Here is a 19,608-nt window from a genome sequence, read left to right on the forward strand (position 1 = left end):
GGTTAATTTGATACCCTTTATCACACTCACCTTACAACAGTACATGTATGGGGTTAATTTGATATCCTTTATCACACTCACCTTACAACAGTACATGTATGGGGTTAATTTGATACCCAGATATCACACTCACCTTACAACAGTACATGTATGGGGTTAATTTGATACCCTATATCACACTCACCTTACAACAGTACATGTATGGGGTTAATTTGACACCCTTTATCACACTCACCTTACAACAGTACATGTATGGGGTTAATTTGATACCCAGATATCACACTCACCTTACAACAGTACATGTATGGGGTTAATTTGATATCCTTTATCACACTCACCTTACAACAGTACATGTATGGGGTTAATTTGATACCCAGATATCACACTCACCTTACAACAGTACATGTATGGGGTTAATTTGATACCCAGATATCACACTCACCTTACAACAGTACATGTATGGGGTTAATTTGATACCCAGATATCACACTCACCTTACAACAGTACATGTATGGGGTTAATTTGATACCCAGATATCACACTCACCTTACAACAGTACATGTATGGGGTTAATTTGATACCCAGATATCACACTCACCTTCCAACAGTACATGTATGGGGTTAATTTGATACCCAGATATCACACTCACCTTACAACAGTACATGTATGGGGTTAATTTGATACCCTTTATCACACTCACCTTACAACAGTACATGTATGGGGTTAATTTGATACCCAGATATCACACTCACCTTCCAACAGTACATGTATGGGGTTAATTTGATATCCTTTATCACACTCACCTTACAACAGTACATGTATGGGGTTAATTTGATACCCTTTATCACACTCACCTTCCAACAGTACATGTATGGGGTTAATTTGATACCCAGATATCACACTCACCTTACAACAGTACATGTATGGGGTTAATTTGATACCCTTTATCACACTCACCTTACAACAGTACATGTATGGGGTTAATTTGATACCCAGATATCACACTCACCTTACAACAGTACATGTATGGGGTTAATTTGATACCCTTTATCACACTCACCTTACAACAGTACATGTATGGGGTTAATTTGATACCCTTTATCACACTCACCTTACAACAGTACATGTATGGGGTTAATTTGATACCCATATATCACACTCACCTTACAACAGTACATGTATGGGGTTAATTTGATACCCTTTATCACACTCACCTTACAACAGTACATGTATGGGGTTAATTTGATACCCAGATATCACACTCACCTTACAACAGTACATGTATGGGGTTAATTTGATACCCTTTATCACACTCACCTTACAACAGTACATGTATGGGGTTAATTTGATACCCTTTATCACACTCACCTTACAACAGTACATGTATGGGGTTAATTTGATACCCAGATATCACACTCACCTTACAACAGTACATGTATGGGGTTAATTTGATACCCTTTATCACACTCACCTTACAACAGTACATGTATGGGGTTAATTTGATACCCAGTTATCACACTCACCTTACAACAGTACATGTATGGGGTTAATTTGATACCCTTTATCACACTCACCTTACAACAGTACATGTATGGGGTTAATTTGATACCCTTTATCACACTCACCTTACAACAGTACATGTATGGGGTTAATTTGATACCCAGATATCACACTCACCTTACAACAGTACATGTATGGGGTTAATATGATACCCAGATCACACTCACCTTACAACAGTACATGTATGGGGTTAATTTGATACCCAGATATCACACTCACCTTCCAACAGTACATGTATGGGGTTAATTTGATACCCTTTATCACACTCACCTTCCAACAGTACATGTATGGGGTTAATTTGATACCCAGATATCACACTCACCTTACAACAGTACATGTATGGGGTTAATTTGATATCCCTTTATCACACTCACCTTACAACAGTACATGTATGGGGTTAATTTGATACCCAGATATCACACTCACCTTACAACAGTACATGTATGGGGTTAATTTGATACCCAGATATCACACTCACCTTCCAACAGTACATGTATGGGGTTAATTTGATACCCAGATATCACACTCACCTTCCAACAGTACATGTATGGGGTTAATTTGATACCCTTTATCACACTCACCTTACAACAGTACATGTATGGGGTTAATTTGATACCCAGATATCACACTCACCTTACAACAGTACATGTATGGGGTTAATTTGATACCCTATATCACACTCACCTTCCAACAGTACATGTATGGGGTTAATTTGATATCCTTTATCACACTCACCTTACAACAGTACATGTATGGGGTTAATATGATACCCATATCACACTCACCTTACAACAGTACATGTATGGGGTTAATTTGATACCCAGATATCACACCCACCTTACAACAGTACATGTATGGGGTTAATTTGATACCCTTTATCACACTCACCTTACAACAGTACATGTATGGGGTTAATTTGACACCCAGATATCACACTCACCTTACAACAGTACATGTATGGGGTTAATTTGACACCCTTTATCACACTCACCTTCCAACAGTACATGTATGGGGTTAATTTGATACCCAGATATCACACCCACCTTCCAACAGTACATGTATGGGGTTAATATGATACCCTTTATCACACACACCTTACAACAGTACATGTATGGGGTTAATTTGATACCCAGATATCACACTCACCTTCCAACAGTACATGTATGGGGTTAATTTGACACCCAGATATCACACTCACCTTCCAACAGTACATGTATGGGGTTAATTTGATACCCAGATATCACACTCACCTTCCAACAGTACATGTATGGGGTTAATTTGATACCCTTTATCACACTCACCTTACAACAGTACATGTATGGGGTTAATTTGATACCCTTTATCACACTCACCTTACAACAGTACATGTATGGGGTTAATTTGATACCCTTTATCACACTCACCTTCCAACAGTACATGTATGGGGTTAATTTGATACCCAGATATCACACTCACCTTCCAACAGTACATGTATGGGGTTAATTTGATACCCAGATATCACACTCACCTTCCAACAGTACATGTATGGGGTTAATTTGATACCCAGATATCACACTCACCTTACAACAGTACATGTATGGGGTTAATTTGATACCCTTTATCACACTCACCTTACAACAGTACATGTATGGGGTTAATTTGATACCCAGATATCACACTCACCTTCCAACAGTACATGTATGGGGTTAATTTGATACCCTTTATCACACTCACCTTACAACAGTACATGTATGGGGTTAATTTGATACCCAGATATCACACTCACCTTACAACAGTACATGTATGGGGTTAATTTGATACCCTTTATCACACTCACCTTCCAACAGTACATGTATGGGGTTAATTTGATACCCATATATCACACTCACCTTCCAACAGTACATGTATGGGGTTAATTTGATACCCAGATATCACACTCACCTTACAACAGTACATGTATGGGGTTAATTTGATACCCTTTATCACACTCACCTTACAACAGTACATGTATGGGGTTAATTTGATATCCAGATATCACACTCACCTTCCAACAGTACATGTATGGGGTTAATTTGATACCCTTTATCACACTCACCTTCCAACAGTACATGTATGGGGTTAATTTGATACCCAGATATCACACACACCTTCCAACAGTACATGTATGGGGTTAATTTGATATCCAGATATCACACCCACCTTCCAACAGTACATGTATGGGGTTAATATGATACCCTTTATCACACACACCTTACAACAGTACATGTATGGGGTTAATTTGATATCCAGATATCACACCCACCTTCCAACAGTACATGTATGGGGTTAATATGATACCCTTTATCACACACACCTTCCAACAGTACATGTATGGGGTTAATATGATACCCAGATATCACACACACCTTCCAACAGTACATGTATGGGGTTAATTTGATACCCAGATATCACACACACCTTACAACAGTACATGTATGGGGTTAATTTGATACCCAGATCACACTCACCTTACAACAGTCCATGTATGGGGTTAATATGATACCCAGATATCACACTCACCTTATATTTTTAATTACAACAGTACATGTATGGGGTTAATTTGGTACCCAGATCACACATGGAAATCCTGGGTCACCCAACCCTCTACAGTGACTCCAGTTTCCTTGATCTTCTACATTAGCTATATATATACCTATTAGTCCCCATACATGCGTCTTTACCTACAAGGAGGTGTACATGTTTATTAAAAGGTTTAATCATTCATCAACACTGTCAGACATATTCTATTCAGCTTAATTTTAAGGCCTGACAAAAGCTACAATAAACATTCCACTTTCCCTGAGACTTATAGTTAGATGACCAGACCTAGATCCTTTATCCACCTGGTGTTCCTTTGTATAATGATGACCTGCCTTTATCATCAAACTCACCATGTTACTTTCCTTGGTCCTCAGAACCTAATGATCATTTTGTTAGTAATAAAAGGTTCAAGTCATTTATGCGGTATAATAAATGTCATGTTAAAAGGGCTTATCTAGAGGTGTTTTGGGAAGTAATTCTACAAAAGTGGATCTGGAGTTCCCCAGGAGGGAGTAATTTTACTTCCTGACTGTGCTGAATTAAACAACTTTACTCACCAAGCAACCATCACTCCTGCCACAGAAACATTCTGGATCTGTTTCAAATGAGTGCTTTGATAACATCAGTCAGTGTCTTTAAGGAGCTTATTGTTTTGTATTTGACAGTATTTTGACGGGACTTTTTGATAGCTATATACAGTATTTTGATGTCACTATTTGATAGCTATATACAGTATTTTGACGGCACTATTTGATAGCTATATACAGTGTTTTGACGGCACTATTTGATAGCTATATACAGTGTTTTGATGACACTATTTGATAGCTATATACAGTGTTTTGATGACACTATTTGATAGCTATATACAGTGTTTTGATGACACTATTTGATAGCTATATACAGTGTTTTGATGACACTATTTGATAGCTATATACGATGTTTTGATGACACTATTTGATAGCTATATACAGTGTTTTGATGGCACTATTTGATAGCTATATATAGTGTTTTGATGACACTATTTGATAGCTATATACAGTGTTTTGATTGACACTATTTGATAGCTATATACAGTGTTTTGATGACACTATTTGATAGCTATATACAGTGTTTTGATGACACTATTTGATAGCTATATACAGTGTTTTGATGACACTATTTGATAGCTATATACAGTGTTTTGATGACACTATTTGATAGCTATATACAGTGTTTTGATGACACTATTTGATAGCTATATACAGTGTTTTGATGACACTATTTGATAGCTATATAGTGTTTTGATGACACTATTTGATAGCTATATACAGTGTTTTGATGACACTATTTGATAGCTATATACAGTGTTTTGATGACACTATTTGATAGCTATATACAGTGTTTTGATGACACTATTTGATAGCTATATACAGTGTTTTGACAGCACTATTTGATAGCTATATACAGTGTTTTGATGGCACTATTTGATAGCTATATACAGTGTTTTGATGACACTATTTGATAGCTATATACAGTGTTTTGATGACACTATTTGATAGCTATATACAGTGTTTTGATGACACTATTTGATAGCTATATACAGTGTTTTGATGACACTATTTGATAGCTATATACAGTGTTTTGACGACACTATTTGATAGCTATATACAGTGTTTTGATGACACTATTTGATAGCTATATACAGTGTTTTGATGACACTATTTGATAGCTATATACAGTGTTTTGATGACACTATTTGATAGCTATATACAGTGTTTTGATGACACTATTTGATAGCTATATAGTGTTTTGATGACACTATTTGATAGCTATATACAGTGTTTTGATGACACTATTTGATAGCTATATACAGTGTTTTGATGACACTATTTGATAGCTATATACAGTGTTTTGATGACACTATTTGATAGCTATATAGTGTTTTGATGACACTATTTGATAGCTATATACAGTGTTTTGATGACACTATTTGATAGCTATATAGTGTTTTGATGACACTATTTGATAGCTATATACAGTGTTTTGATGACACTATTTGATAGCTATATACAGTGTTTTGATGACACTATTTGATAGCTATATACAGTGTTTTGATGACACTATTTGATAGCTATATACAGTGTTTTGACGACACTATTTGATAGCTATATACAGTGTTTTGATGACACTATTTGATAGCTATATACAGTGTTTTGATGACACTATTTGATAGCTATATACAGTGTTTTGATGACACTATTTGATAGCTATATACAGTGTTTTGATGACACTATTTGATAGCTATATACAGTGTTTTGATGACACTATTTGATAGCTATATACAGTGTTTTGATGACACTATTTGATAGCTATATACAGTGTTTTGATGACACTATTTGATAGCTATATACAGTGTTTTGATGACACTATTTGATAGCTATATACAGTGTTTTGATGACACTATTTGATAGCTATATACAGTGTTTTGATGACACTATTTGATAGCTATATAGTGTTTTGATGACACTATTTGATAGCTATATACAGTGTTTTGATGACACTATTTGATAGCTATATACAGTGTTTTGATGACACTATTTGATAGCTATATAATGTTTTGATGACACTATTTGATAGCTATATACAGTGTTTTGATGACACTATTTGATAGCTATATACAGTGTTTTGACGGCACTATTTGATAGCTATAGTGTATATTCTGCCTGCAGTATTACATTGATTTGAGTTTCAGTTAGTTGTAGGATATATATTTTGATACTGTAAATTTCACGATTTCGATATGTAAACATACACATAGAAGTAATTTTTGCGATTGATCCACCTTTGTTTGAAGTTCGAGATTGCGCAAATTGATAGCAAAATAATATGCACGGGGAAATTTTTTGTAATCAAAAGGACTCAGCGTAATACGTATAAATGTTCCCCTTGTGTAAATTTCCACCTTTTTTAAGCTATATTGGTAAACAGGCTGGGTACATCACAAAATGTTTTGCTCTGATTTTACCTGAAGCCTGTCTGTACATGTGTATTGAGAGATGTGTACATGTGTATTGAGAGATGTGTACATGTGTATTGAGAGATGTGTACATGTGTATTGAGAGATGTGTACATGTGTATTGAGAGATGTGTACATGTGTATTGAGAGATGTGTACATGTGTATTGAGAGATGTGTACATGTGTATTGAGAGATGTGTACATGTGTATTGAGAGATGTGTACATGTGTATTGAGAGATGTGTACATGTGTATTGAGAGATGTGTACATGTGTATTGAGAGATGTGTACATGTGTATTGAGAGATGTGTACATGTGTATTGAGAGATGTGTACATGTGTATTGGGAGATGTGTACATGTGTATTGAGAGATGTGTACATGTGTATTGAGAGATGTGTACATGTGTATTGAGAGATGATAACATTTCCATTTAAAGTCTTGGATATTGCCTTCAACATCAAGGAATCAACTTAATGGAAGACTATGTACATTATCAACAATCTTTCTAAATACATATATGTCCTTTCAGGGAACCCAACTTCTATTTTCTGAATTCCAAACTGGATTGGATGTAATTAATATGTACATGATCATAGGCTGGAGTTAATATTGATCAATACATATTAATAACATGTTCTTTAATTTTAGGAGAAAGTTAAAATGCCACGAAAATATGGGATATAAAGACGGACCAAACTTTGTGAGTTGTTATCCACTATGTCTGGGTCGTCCGATGAAAACGCTGCACTGATGGCATCGGCAGGTGAAGGATCGAGGCAGAAGAGGAAAAAGTCGCCAGACTGGAGTCGTTTTGGACTCAGTGCAGACCAACAGGAGTCTGGCGAGACAAAGAGGTATACACCCGCAGATGTTGAGGACGGTTACCAACAAGTCGACGATGGAAAGCAAAATGAGCTGTTTAGAGAGGATCAGGTAATACCAAGGTTTATAAGAGTTGATGAACCAGACAAGGTTAATGTCATTTCAGTATCAAGGTCATTTAGATAAAACAAAAAGGTTGATTTTATTGTAGCAACCCCGATTTGAGCCATATATAGAACGAGGTCTATATCATTTATAAAGGAAGGATCAATTAGTGCAAGTTAAGTTCAAGGTCACTACAAAATGTTTAGGTCATGAAATTCAGGGTATTTATCAAAGGGTGAATATACATATGTATTATATAAACTACAAGCACACTACAACACACATGTAACATACCAGGTAAGTTGTCATAACGTAACAAAGATATAACATGGACCTACTCCATATGGCATAGTCGAACTGTGGGTTAGGATCTATAGTCGAACTGTGGGTTAGGATCTATAGTCAGACTGTGAGTTAGGATCTATAGTCGAACTGTGGGTTAGGATCTATAGTCATACTGTGTGTTAGGATCTATAGTCAGACTGTGGGTTAGGATCTATAGTCGAACTGTGGGTTAGGATCTATAGTCAGACTGTGGGTTAGGATCTATAGTCAGACTGTGGGTTAGGATCTATAGTCAAACTGTGGGTTAGGATCTATAGTCGAACTGTGGGTTAGGATCTATAGTCGAACTATGGGTTAGGATCTATAGTCAGACTGTGGGTTAGGATCTATATTTCAACTTTTCTATAGTCATCTGTCGTTTGAGGACAACCAACTTTAGTTTCTGATATCCAACTGTGGTTGGATCTATTAGTATGTTAATGATCAGTGGGCTGGGTTAATCTATGATCAATACATATTAGACATGTCCTGTAATTTTATAGTAAAGTGTTAGAATGCCAGCAACTATGTAGGATTATAAGACGGGACCACAACTTGGTCGATTTTTACCACTGTGGGTCGTAGATCATACAACTGGATGATGGATCGTGCAGCGTGGTAGGATCAGTCGAGGCGGAGAGGAAAAGTCGCAGACTGGAGTGGTTTGGTCAAGTGGTAGCACAGAGTCCTGGCGAGACCAGAGTATAGTCAATGTTGAGGACGGTTAGCACAAGTCGACGATGTGGTGGATCTAAATGCAGCTGTTTAGGAGTCAGATGGTAGATCTACCAACGTGTTGATTATAAGACGGTTGATGATCATATCAGACGGGTTAATTCATAGTCAGATCAGGTCGGTCTATGGTCAGACTGTGAGTAGGATCTATAGTCAGACGTGGGTTAGGATCTATGGTCAGACTGTGAGTTAGGATATATAGTCGAACTGTGGGTTAGGATTCTATAGTCAGACTGTGGGGTTAGGATCTATAGTCTAAGACTGGTGGGTTAGGATCTATAGTCCCGAACTGTGGGTTAGGGATCTATAGTCAGACTGTGGGTTAGGATCTATAGTCAGACTGAGTTAGGATCTATAGTCAGACTGGGGTTAGGATATATAGTCAGAAACTGTGTGGTTATGATCTCTCTAGTCAGACTGTGGGTTAGGATCTATAGTCAGACTGTGGGTTAGGATCTATAGTCAGACTGTGGGTTAGGATCTATAGTCAGACTGTGGGTTAGGATCTATAGTCAGACTGGGTTAGGATCTATAGTCAGACTGTGGGTTAGGATCTATAGTCAGACTGTGAGTTAGGATCTATAGTCAGACTGTGGGTTAGGATCTATAGTCAGACTGTGGGTTAGGATCTATAGTCAGACTGTGGGTTAGGATCTATAGTCAGACTGTGGGTTAGGATCTATAGTCAGACTGTGGGTTAGGATCTATAGTCAGACTGTGGGTTAGGATCTATATTCAGACTGTGGGTTAGGATCTATAGTCAGACTGTGGGTTAGGATCTATAGTCAGACTGTGGGTTAGGATCTATAGTCAGACTGTGGGTTAGGATCTATAGTCAGACTGTGGGTTAGGATCTATAGTCAGACTGTGGGTTAGGATCTATAGTCAGACTGTGGGTTAGGATCTATAGTCAGACTGTGGTTAGGATCTATAGTCAGACTGTGGGTTAGGATCTATAGTCAGACTGTGGGTTAGGATCTATAGTCAGACTGTGGGTTAGGATCTATAGTCAGACTGTGGGTTAGGATCTATAGTCAGACTGTGGGTTAGGATCTATAGTCAGACTGTGGGTTAGGATCTATAGTCAGACTGTGGGTTAGGATCTATAGTCAGACTGTGGGTTAGGATCTATAGTCAGACTGTGGGTTAGGATCTATAGTCAGACTGTGGGTTAGGATCTATAGTCAGACTGTGGGTTAGGATCTATAGTCAGACTGTGGGTTAGGATCTATAGTCAGACTGTGGGTTAGGATCTATAGTCAGACTGTGGGTTAGGATCTATAGTCAGACTGTGGGTTAGGATCTATAGTCAGACTGTGGGTTAGGATCTATAGTCAGACTGTGGGTTAGGATCTATAGTCAGACTGTGAGTTAGGATCTATAGTCAGACTGTGGGTTAGGATCTATAGTCAGACTGTGGGTTAGGATCTATAGTCAGACTGAGTTAGGATCTATAGTCAGACTGTGGGTTAGGATCTATAGTCAGACTGTGGGTTAGGATCTATAGTCAGACTGTGGGTTAGAATCTATAGTCAGACTGTGGGTTAGGATGTATAGTCAGACTGTGGGTTAGGATCTATAGTCAGACTGTGGGTTAGGATCTATAGTCAGACTGTGGGTTAGGATGTATAGTCAGACTGTGAGTTAGGATCTATAGTCAGACTGTGGGTTAGGATCTATAGTCAGACTGTGGGTTAGGATCTATAGTCAGACTGTGGGTTAGGATCTATAGTCAGACTGTGGGTTAGGATCTATAGTCAGACTGTGGGTTAGGATCTATAGTCAGACTGTGGGTTAGGATCTATAGTCAGACTGTGGGTTAGGATCTATAGTCAGACTGTGGGTTAGGATCTATAGTCAGACTGTGGGTTAGGATCTATAGTCAGACTGTGGGTTAGGATCTATAGTCAGACTGTGGGTTAGGATCTATAGTCAGACTGTGGGTTAGGATCTATAGTCAGACTGTGGGTTAGGATCTATAGTCAGACTGTGGGTTAGGATCTATAGTCAGACTGTGGGTTAGGATCTATAGTCAGACTGTGGGTTAGGATCTATAGTCAGACTGTGGGTTAGGATCTATAGTCAGACTGTGGGTTAGGATCTATAGTCAGACTGTGGGTTAGGATCTATAGTCAGACTGTGGGTTAGGATCTATAGTCAGACTGTGGGTTAGGATCTATAGTCAGACTGTGGGTTAGGATCTATAGTCAGACTGTGGGTTAGGATCTATAGTCAGACTGTGGGTTAGGATCTATAGCCAGACTGTGGGTTAGGATGTATAGTTAGACTGTGGGTTAGGATCTATAGTCAGGCTGTGGGCTAGGATGTATAGTCAGACTGTGGGTTAGGATCTATGGTCAGACTGTGAGTTAGGATCTATAGTCGAACTGTGGGTTAGGATCTATAGTCAGACTGTGGGTTAGGATGTATAGTCAGACTGTGGGTTAGGATCTATAGTCAGACTGTGGGTTAGGATCTATAGTCAGACTGTGAGTTAGGATCTATAGTCAGACTGTGGGTTAGGATCTATAGTCAGACTGTGGGTTAGGATGTATAGTCAGACTGTGGGTTAGGATCTATAATCTGACTGTGGGTCGTCGATTTATAGTCATTTAGTGTTAGTTAGGAAATTGTGCCATTGATGTAGAAATTATATAAAATTTCCATTATGTATAATGTACATAACTCTGATTCATACTGTGAGGTATACAAAAGTCAGAATAAAATAATACTTTACACCCAGTTCCTAGAAAATCTAGACTTTGATGTGAAATGTTGATAGGTCACATGACTTGTTTGATTCTGAGATACATACATGTATATATATGTAAATCAGGCAAGTTGTGAGGTCTGTTTCAGTGAATTTACGATCCAATGAATCACACAGTGGTGGTGATGGTGGTGGTGCATGTTTGTTATGTAGATGCACCAGGACAGTTTATAATACAAAGGCCGGAAAGGAGGGGTATTGAATTACTGTAAGAAATATAAAATCAATGGCCTTCTGTTGCCTGTCTTATCCCATACATTATGTTGTCTGTACCTGAGTACATCCTGTCCCTGACTAATACAATCTTACATGGGTTTGTTCTGACGTGGACAATGAGATATCTTAACTTCAGCATAAGCGTTTGGCTAGTCTGTGAGCAAGGGGCTTGTCATATGCTTTTTCAGCCAAACTATTACTCGAGGGCTGAGAATACCCCTCTCCACTGAACAAACCTGTATGTGTTTGATTTCTTTTGTCACATACTTAATAAACAGAAAAAAAACCATCCATCTAATTCATCCGGCCAAAAACCAAAAGCCCCTAATGTTGAGATGAGAGATTGCTAATGCCTTATTTAGCTTTCACCTAGTTAGGCAGCCAGAGTTTCGATTCCCTGATCGGACGTGAAGAGGTATGGGGTCACGTTTTGCTGGAGTTTACTTACTTGACAGGTGGAAATGCGTATCAGATCACCATTGTATGAAATACTGTATTGATTAGGGCATTGATTATCTGTAATTGTTTGTAAAAGTCATGATTTATATGTAGCTACTTATTAATTAGTATAATCATCTGGTTTTAGTCAGGGGAGGGTAGCATACAGATAACATTCCTTTAAAAGTCCTTGATTTGACACTCAGAGAAACAGGGTACTAAGTCCCTGTAAATGTGATATACCCTTACAGAGTAACCTTATGCTGACCCCATGTTGATGTTTCCATAGCGATTGATTGGTACATTATGCTGCTGACATTACTATATTTAGCACACTGTCACCATTCAGATTGTCAATATTGATTGTGTCTCCCTGTGTCTCTCCTGATAAGCCTGACACTGCTAAACACAGATTTCTGTCTCACACATTACTGTGTTATTCTCAAATAAACCTCCCATCCCCTAGTCAGAAATTTTGATTCAGAAGTTTGATGGCTTATTTGTGAAATGCATTTGTTACAGTGTATTTATCTTCAAAAATCCCCACCTAGGCCCAAGAGTATTAAAGTTTGATATCAAAGTTGATGTGGAGAGGGCTCACTTGTGAACCACTTTTAGATTGAAAAATCCAAAATTGAAGAGGGAGATCAAATATTAATGAGCTCGAGCTAGGCTAGCTTATCCGTAGATAAAATTTAGTACTAACATGGATTTTGAAATTAAAGAAATCTATAAAATTTTAGGACTGATTGGAAAACAGGATGGCCGACAGGCAGCCATCTTGGATTTTGACAATTGAAGTTTATTATTGCTATTTCTCAGAAAGTACTGAAAGGATCTTTCTCAAACCAACAGGCGACCATCTTGTATTTTGACAATTGAAGATCGTTATCGCTATTTCTTAAATTTAATAACAAGCTATATAGGGATTAAGAAAACCAATGACCTTATATTTTTGGATTGCAAATGATTATCAAATAGATATAATAAGAAAAAAAGTGTTGTTCCTTTTGAAACCGAAGTATTTGAAAAAATTTGTAGATTTTAAAATCATGATTTTTTTTTCTGCACCAAATGCCTGTATGGTGTTACATTGTATATATACCACTGTTAAAACAATATACAATGTATCAAATTACAATGTCACCAACATGATATATAAAGTCTCAATCAATGTTAAAAACATGTTCTTAAGCCAATCTTGACCCTAGAAATAGGAAATTAGCATGTTTCAAAAATTGTTCTCTCAAAACTGATTCAATTAATTCCAGCATTCTATTTTGTGTTTTATAGAGTCTGTCACCACAGAAGCCATGGTACAAGGCTAACTTCTTTATTTCGGAGCCGGTATTATTCGGAACATGGGACGGAGTGTTTACTTCCTGTATGATCAACATCTTGGGTGTCATCATCTTCCTACGTATGGGATGGATCGTGGTATGTCCTGCCGGTCGATAGACCTTGGATTTCACAAAAAAGATTTGAGTAAAAACAAGCCCTTATTAGCCCCATTGGTTTAGAATTATTTTGCAAATAGAGGATCTTAAGTCTAAGAGTGTAAGATTCTGTTTATCATATAACTGATTTATGAGAATTTAAATTTAAATTGATTTCAAAATAGAAAGAACTAATTTAAGAGAATGTAAGTAAAAACTTTCAAATTGATTTCAGTATAGACAGAAATATTTCAACTTAGATATTGTGTTTGTTTTTACATGGACAGTCATGTGACAATCATGTGACAGTTATTATAAGATGTCCTTAATCATTTATGATGTCACAATTAGTTCTTTATACCTGGGTAATTATTACATATATCTCTTGTATGATATTTATGACATGCTGTTAATGCGATAACTTTCATGGGGTTTAATTTCGTGATTTCAATAAGTAAACGACATGTAGGGGTTATTGACACGGTGGTTTAATTTTAAAATATTGATAGGTAAACTATACACATGGCATTATTTGCAATCTAATTTAGGATACGGTTAAAATCACAGAAAATTATTGTTGTTTCAAAATTTTCACAAAAACTGCATAAATTAGTGCAGTTAAATAATAACTTCAAATAAAATGGGAACAAAACGCATTCAAACAAAATAGGAACAAAATTAAAACACTTAAATAAAATGGGAAAAAAAATTCAAAAAAAGGGAACAAAAACCATTCATATACAAATGTAAAATAGGAACAAAAACCATTCAAATAAATTGGGAACAAAAACCATTCAAATAAAATGGGAACAAAATCCATTTAAATAAAAAAGGAACAAAAACCATTTAAAAAAGGTGGGAACAAAAACCATTCAAATAAAAAACTTTTACAGTACAAAATCACAGCCTTTTGAAGCTTTCAAGCACATGATATATTTTCCTTTATTTTGAAACTGTTGAAATCACTAATCAATGTTTTATTTTCTCAGGGAAATTCCGGTATAGGCCTGACGATTTTGACAATAATCGTTGCCGTGGTGATAGTCCTGATAGTGGCCTTGTCTGCTATTGGTGTGTGTGAGCGATGTAAGATGGAGTCAGGTGGTGTCTACTTCCTTCTGTCTCATGTTCTGGGAGCTCGAATTGGAGGAAGTATTGGTGTCATTTACTGCTTTGCACAGGTAAATTCCTTAATTTAACCAATGAACAGTGGTTTTAATGTTGTTATAGTCGATATGACAGCAAGATGTATGGTGGGCAAATGGCATGGGAACCCGTTAGGTTCCCATTTAGGTTCCCATGCTACATTTGCCCACCGTACATCTTGCCGCCATATCGACTATAACAACATTAAAACCACTGTTCAATACTTATATTTACATTGTCTTACCATTTCCGTCAACTTTGAAAAAAACTAAACCAACACAAAAAAATCCCGCCTTTTTTAATGTCACATGACCCACTGGGTGTTATAGCCTGAGGCACTGGGTGTTATAGGCGTATGGTGGCAACTGCCTCTTAGTATTGTGTCAATGGGGAAATGCGGAGCAAATGTAAATATTTAGGAAACGATATCTACCAATTCCGAAATAATTTTTTTGTAAATTCTTTGCAATAATATGAATATGGTAAATCTGGACATTGTAGGTTTATAACACTGTTTTGTGAGTGAGCAGTGTATTATTGTATAACACTATTTTGTGAGTGAGCAGTGTATTATAACACTATTTTGTGAGTGAGCAGTGTATTATAACACTGTTTTGTGAGTGAGCAGTGTATTATAACACTGTTTTGTGAGTGAGCAGTGTATTATAACACTGTTTTGTGAGTGAGCAGTGTATTATTGTATAACACTGTTTTGTTAGTGAGCAGTGTATTATTGTATAACACTGTTTTGTTAGTGAGCTGTGTATTACTTTATAACACTGTTTTGTGAGTGAGCAGTGTATTATTGTATAACACTGTTTTGTTAGTGAGCTGTGTATTATTGAATAACACTGTTTTGTTAGTGAGCAGTGTATTATTGTATAACACTGTTTTGTTAGTGAGCAGTGTATTACTTTATAACACTGTTTTGTGAGTGAGCAGTGTATTATTGTATAACACTGTTTTGTTAGTGAGCTGTGTATTATTGTATAACACTGTTTTGTTAGTGAGCAGTGTATTATTGTATAACACTGTTTTGTTAGTGAGCAGTGTATTATTGTATAACACTGTTTTGTGGGTGAGCAGTGTATTATTGTATAACACTGTTTTGTGGGTGAGCAGTGTATTATTGTATAACACTGTTTTGTGAGTGAGCAGTGTATTATTGTATAACACTGTTTTGTTAGTGAGCAGTGTATAATTGTATAACACTGTTTTGTGGGTGAGCAGTGTATTATTGTATAACACTGTTTTGTGGGTGAGCAGTGTATTATTGTATAACACTGTTTTGTGAGTGAGCAGTGTATTATTGTATAACACTGTTTTGTTAGTGAGCAGTGTATTATTGTATAACACTGTTTTGTTAGTGAGCAGTGTATTATTGTATAACACTGTTTTGTTAGTGAGCAGTGTATTATTGTATAACACTGTTTTGTTAGTGAGCAGTGTATTATTGTATAACACTGTTTTGTGGGTGAGCAGTGTATTATTGTATAACACTGTTTTGTTAGTGAGCAGTGTATTATTGTATAACACTGTTTTGTTAGTGAGCAGTGTATTATTGTATAACACTGTTTTGTTAGTGAGCAGTGTATTATTGTATAACACTGTTTTGTGAGTGAGCAGTGTATTATTGTATAACACTGTTTTGTTAGTGAGCAGTGTATTATTGTATAACACTGTTTTGTGAGTGAGCAGTGTATTATAACACTGTTTTGTGAGTGAGCAGTGTATTAGTACATTTTCGGTAGCTGATTTTTATAACAAACATATAATTGTTTTCCTTTTACAGTCTGTGAGCTGCTCTTTGTCAGTGATGGGGTTTGGAGAATCTATCGTGGGTCTAGCCCACGTAGAAAACCAGTGGATAGCAAAGGGTGTGGCAGTCGGACTGGTTCTACTCCTCCTGGGTATGTACTGTCAGACGGGGTTTGTCACATTGGCAAGAAACAGGGTCATTTAGAGTCTCCTTGTTGTAACTGGTGGCTACCTCACTAAGGATCATACAGAAGGCCCACCATATGCTATCCAAAACAATTGAAAATGTCTTGTATAAATTATTCTTTAATGTAGACTTCACCAAAGTTTCTTGAATGAAGTGTAAAATAGAAAGGTTTACCATAGTATTATACCTTTGTCTTTAGTAAAAGTGTAGAATTTATTTCAAAGTTTTCTGGGTTTTTTTAGCTCATCTGCCTGAAGGGCAAGTGAGCTCATGTGGTGATGAGGCGTCTGTCATCTGTCTGTTGGTCGTCTGTCATTATTTTCATTTAAACAGCTTCTTCTCAATAAAAATATCAAACGAAAATCCTGACTATCCGTGAAATGAAGAGGTATTCCATCTACATCAATGACAAAAGTTAACTTAAAAGTTACATAAATCATTAGTGAGCAATGCAGGCCCATTAGGCCTCTTATCCTATAATAGAGTCACTAAAAAATAGATGCATTTAAAACTAATTCAATGGAAAAAATTGTCTTTTTTATCATTTTCTTGATAAAGATATTCTGTTGCTTCAATTGTTGGTAAAACCACACAAAATTTAAATCATGGAAAAAAAGGCTGAAAAGTTAAAAAAAAAAAAGGTGCTTACTGATAAAGCAGGTCTACATGTATTAGACTGTGAGCTGTTTGGTTCTAGGTATAAATGTGGCCGGAGTGAAGTGGGTGATCCGACTACAGCTTGTACTACTGATGGCGCTCTTCCTGTCGGCCATGGATATGATTGTGGGCTCTTTTCTACACACAGATATTGGTGAGCTTTATTTTCAAGGCATTCTTGAATCGGTTGATGTTTTTTGAGGATGCAATTCTAAAAAATGATAAATATTGGAAAAAACAACATCAACAAAATTGAACAGAAAATGGTGAACTTTTCCATATATTACATGAAGATAAGGATCTTGTTTGGTGGTCAGGTGGCTCAGTGGTGCTGGTAAAGTGCTTGCTTTTCACCTTAAGGTGGCTGGGGTTGGATTCCCTGATCAGACATGACTAGATCACCTGCCTGCCCCTGTGGGTTTTCACCCTCGCATGCCTCAATCTAGGTCAATGATTAGTTTATAGAAGTTAGGATAACTTCTTTTCGCAATTGTTTTAAAATGACTAAAAAATGTATATTTTAAGGAGCTTGTTTAAAATTTATTTATGTTCACAGAACACGGAGTTACTGGTTATTCCGAGTTCAACCTACGTAACAACTCGGGGCCCGATTACGAAGAGGGCGAGAATTTCTTCAGCATTCTGGGACTTTTCTTCTCCACGGTGACCGGCATCCTCGCTGGAATTAATATGAGTGGTGATCTCAGAGATCCATTCCACAACATCCCAAACGGCACCCTCGCCTCACTAGGTGTCGCGTGAGTAAACACCCTGGAATTATCAGATTAACGGAGGCAAAAGAAGCTTGGTGTCACTAAAGTAAAATACCCCATAATAATTGTCTGTTTGAGGGTGATAGGTTTAGTCAAACTCTCAAGGGAAACAACCTACCACTTAAGGGAAATCCCTGCTAGTCTGAGCTAGTAAAGTGACCTATACTCTCTACTTTTACATATTTCCATAAGTTCAGAGACCTTGGCTCTGTGTTTCCATATGATCAGAGACTATGAGGTTTCTATTATGTCAAAGATCTTGACCCTTGATTTATGTAAGTTGAAAGATCTTGACCCTTGATCTCTGTAAGTTGAAATATCTTGACCCTTGACCTTGATTTCTGTAAGTTCAAATATCTTGACCCTTGATTTATGTAAGTTGAAAGATCTTGACCCTTGATCTCTGTAAGTTTAAAGATCTTGACCCTTGATCTCTGTAAGTTTAAAGATCTTGACCCTTGATTTCTGTAAGTTTAAAGATCTTAACCCTTGATTTCTGTAAGTTCAAAGATCTTGCCCTTGATTTCTGTAAGTTCAAAGATCTTGACCCTTGATTTCTGTAAGTTCAAATATCTTGACCCTTGATTTCTGCAAGTTCAAAGATCTTAACCCTTGATCTCTGTAAGTTCAAAGATCTTAGCCCTTGATTTCTGTAAGTTCAAAGATCTTGACCCTTGACCTTGATTTCTGTAAGTTCAAATATCTTGACCCTTGATTTATGTAAGTTTAAAGATATTGACCCTTGCTTTCTGTAAGTTCAAAGATCTTGACCCTTGATTTCTGTAAGTTCAAAGATCTTGACCCTTGATTTCTGTAAGTTCAAAGATCTTAACCCTGTTGATTTTATTGTAAGTTGAGAGATATATTTTATTTAATAATGTTAGGTGAGATAATATGATAATGTTATGTGAGTATGTAGAATTTGTTTTCTTGTATTTTAGAACCATCCTGTACATATCCTTCACTTTGGTCCTGGGAGCTACTTGTGCTAGATCCTACCTACTTGACGACTATATGATAGCTAAGGACGTGAGTTATCTCCCCTTTTTAGATCCATGACAATATGATAGCTAAGGAGGTGAGTTATCTCCCCTTTTAGATCCTTGACTAGATGATAGCTAAGGAG

The 19,608-nt window shown here is 36.8% G+C and overlaps 1 protein-coding gene across 2 annotated transcripts in view; it reads left to right on the plus strand.

The window, feature by feature from the left end:
• LOC117317116 (solute carrier family 12 member 8-like) overlaps positions 1-19,608 on the plus strand; it is an 87,423-nt gene that overhangs the window by 33,266 nt on the left and 34,549 nt on the right. For both annotated transcript variants that reach the window (XM_033871912.1, XM_033871913.1), the window contains exons 2-8: positions 7,764-8,048; positions 13,819-13,962; positions 14,951-15,142; positions 16,900-17,017; positions 17,750-17,863; positions 18,266-18,467; positions 19,424-19,511. In XM_033871912.1, the coding sequence (XP_033727803.1) occupies positions 7,833-8,048; positions 13,819-13,962; positions 14,951-15,142; positions 16,900-17,017; positions 17,750-17,863; positions 18,266-18,467; positions 19,424-19,511 (1,074 nt within the window). In that variant the 5' untranslated portion in view covers positions 7,764-7,832. The remainder of the gene's footprint in view (positions 1-7,763; positions 8,049-13,818; positions 13,963-14,950; positions 15,143-16,899; positions 17,018-17,749; positions 17,864-18,265; positions 18,468-19,423; positions 19,512-19,608) is intronic.

Source organism: Pecten maximus, chromosome 18, assembly GCF_902652985.1.
Source record: "Pecten maximus chromosome 18, xPecMax1.1, whole genome shotgun sequence".
In the NCBI taxonomy this organism is placed as follows: Eukaryota; Metazoa; Mollusca; class Bivalvia; order Pectinida; family Pectinidae; genus Pecten; species Pecten maximus.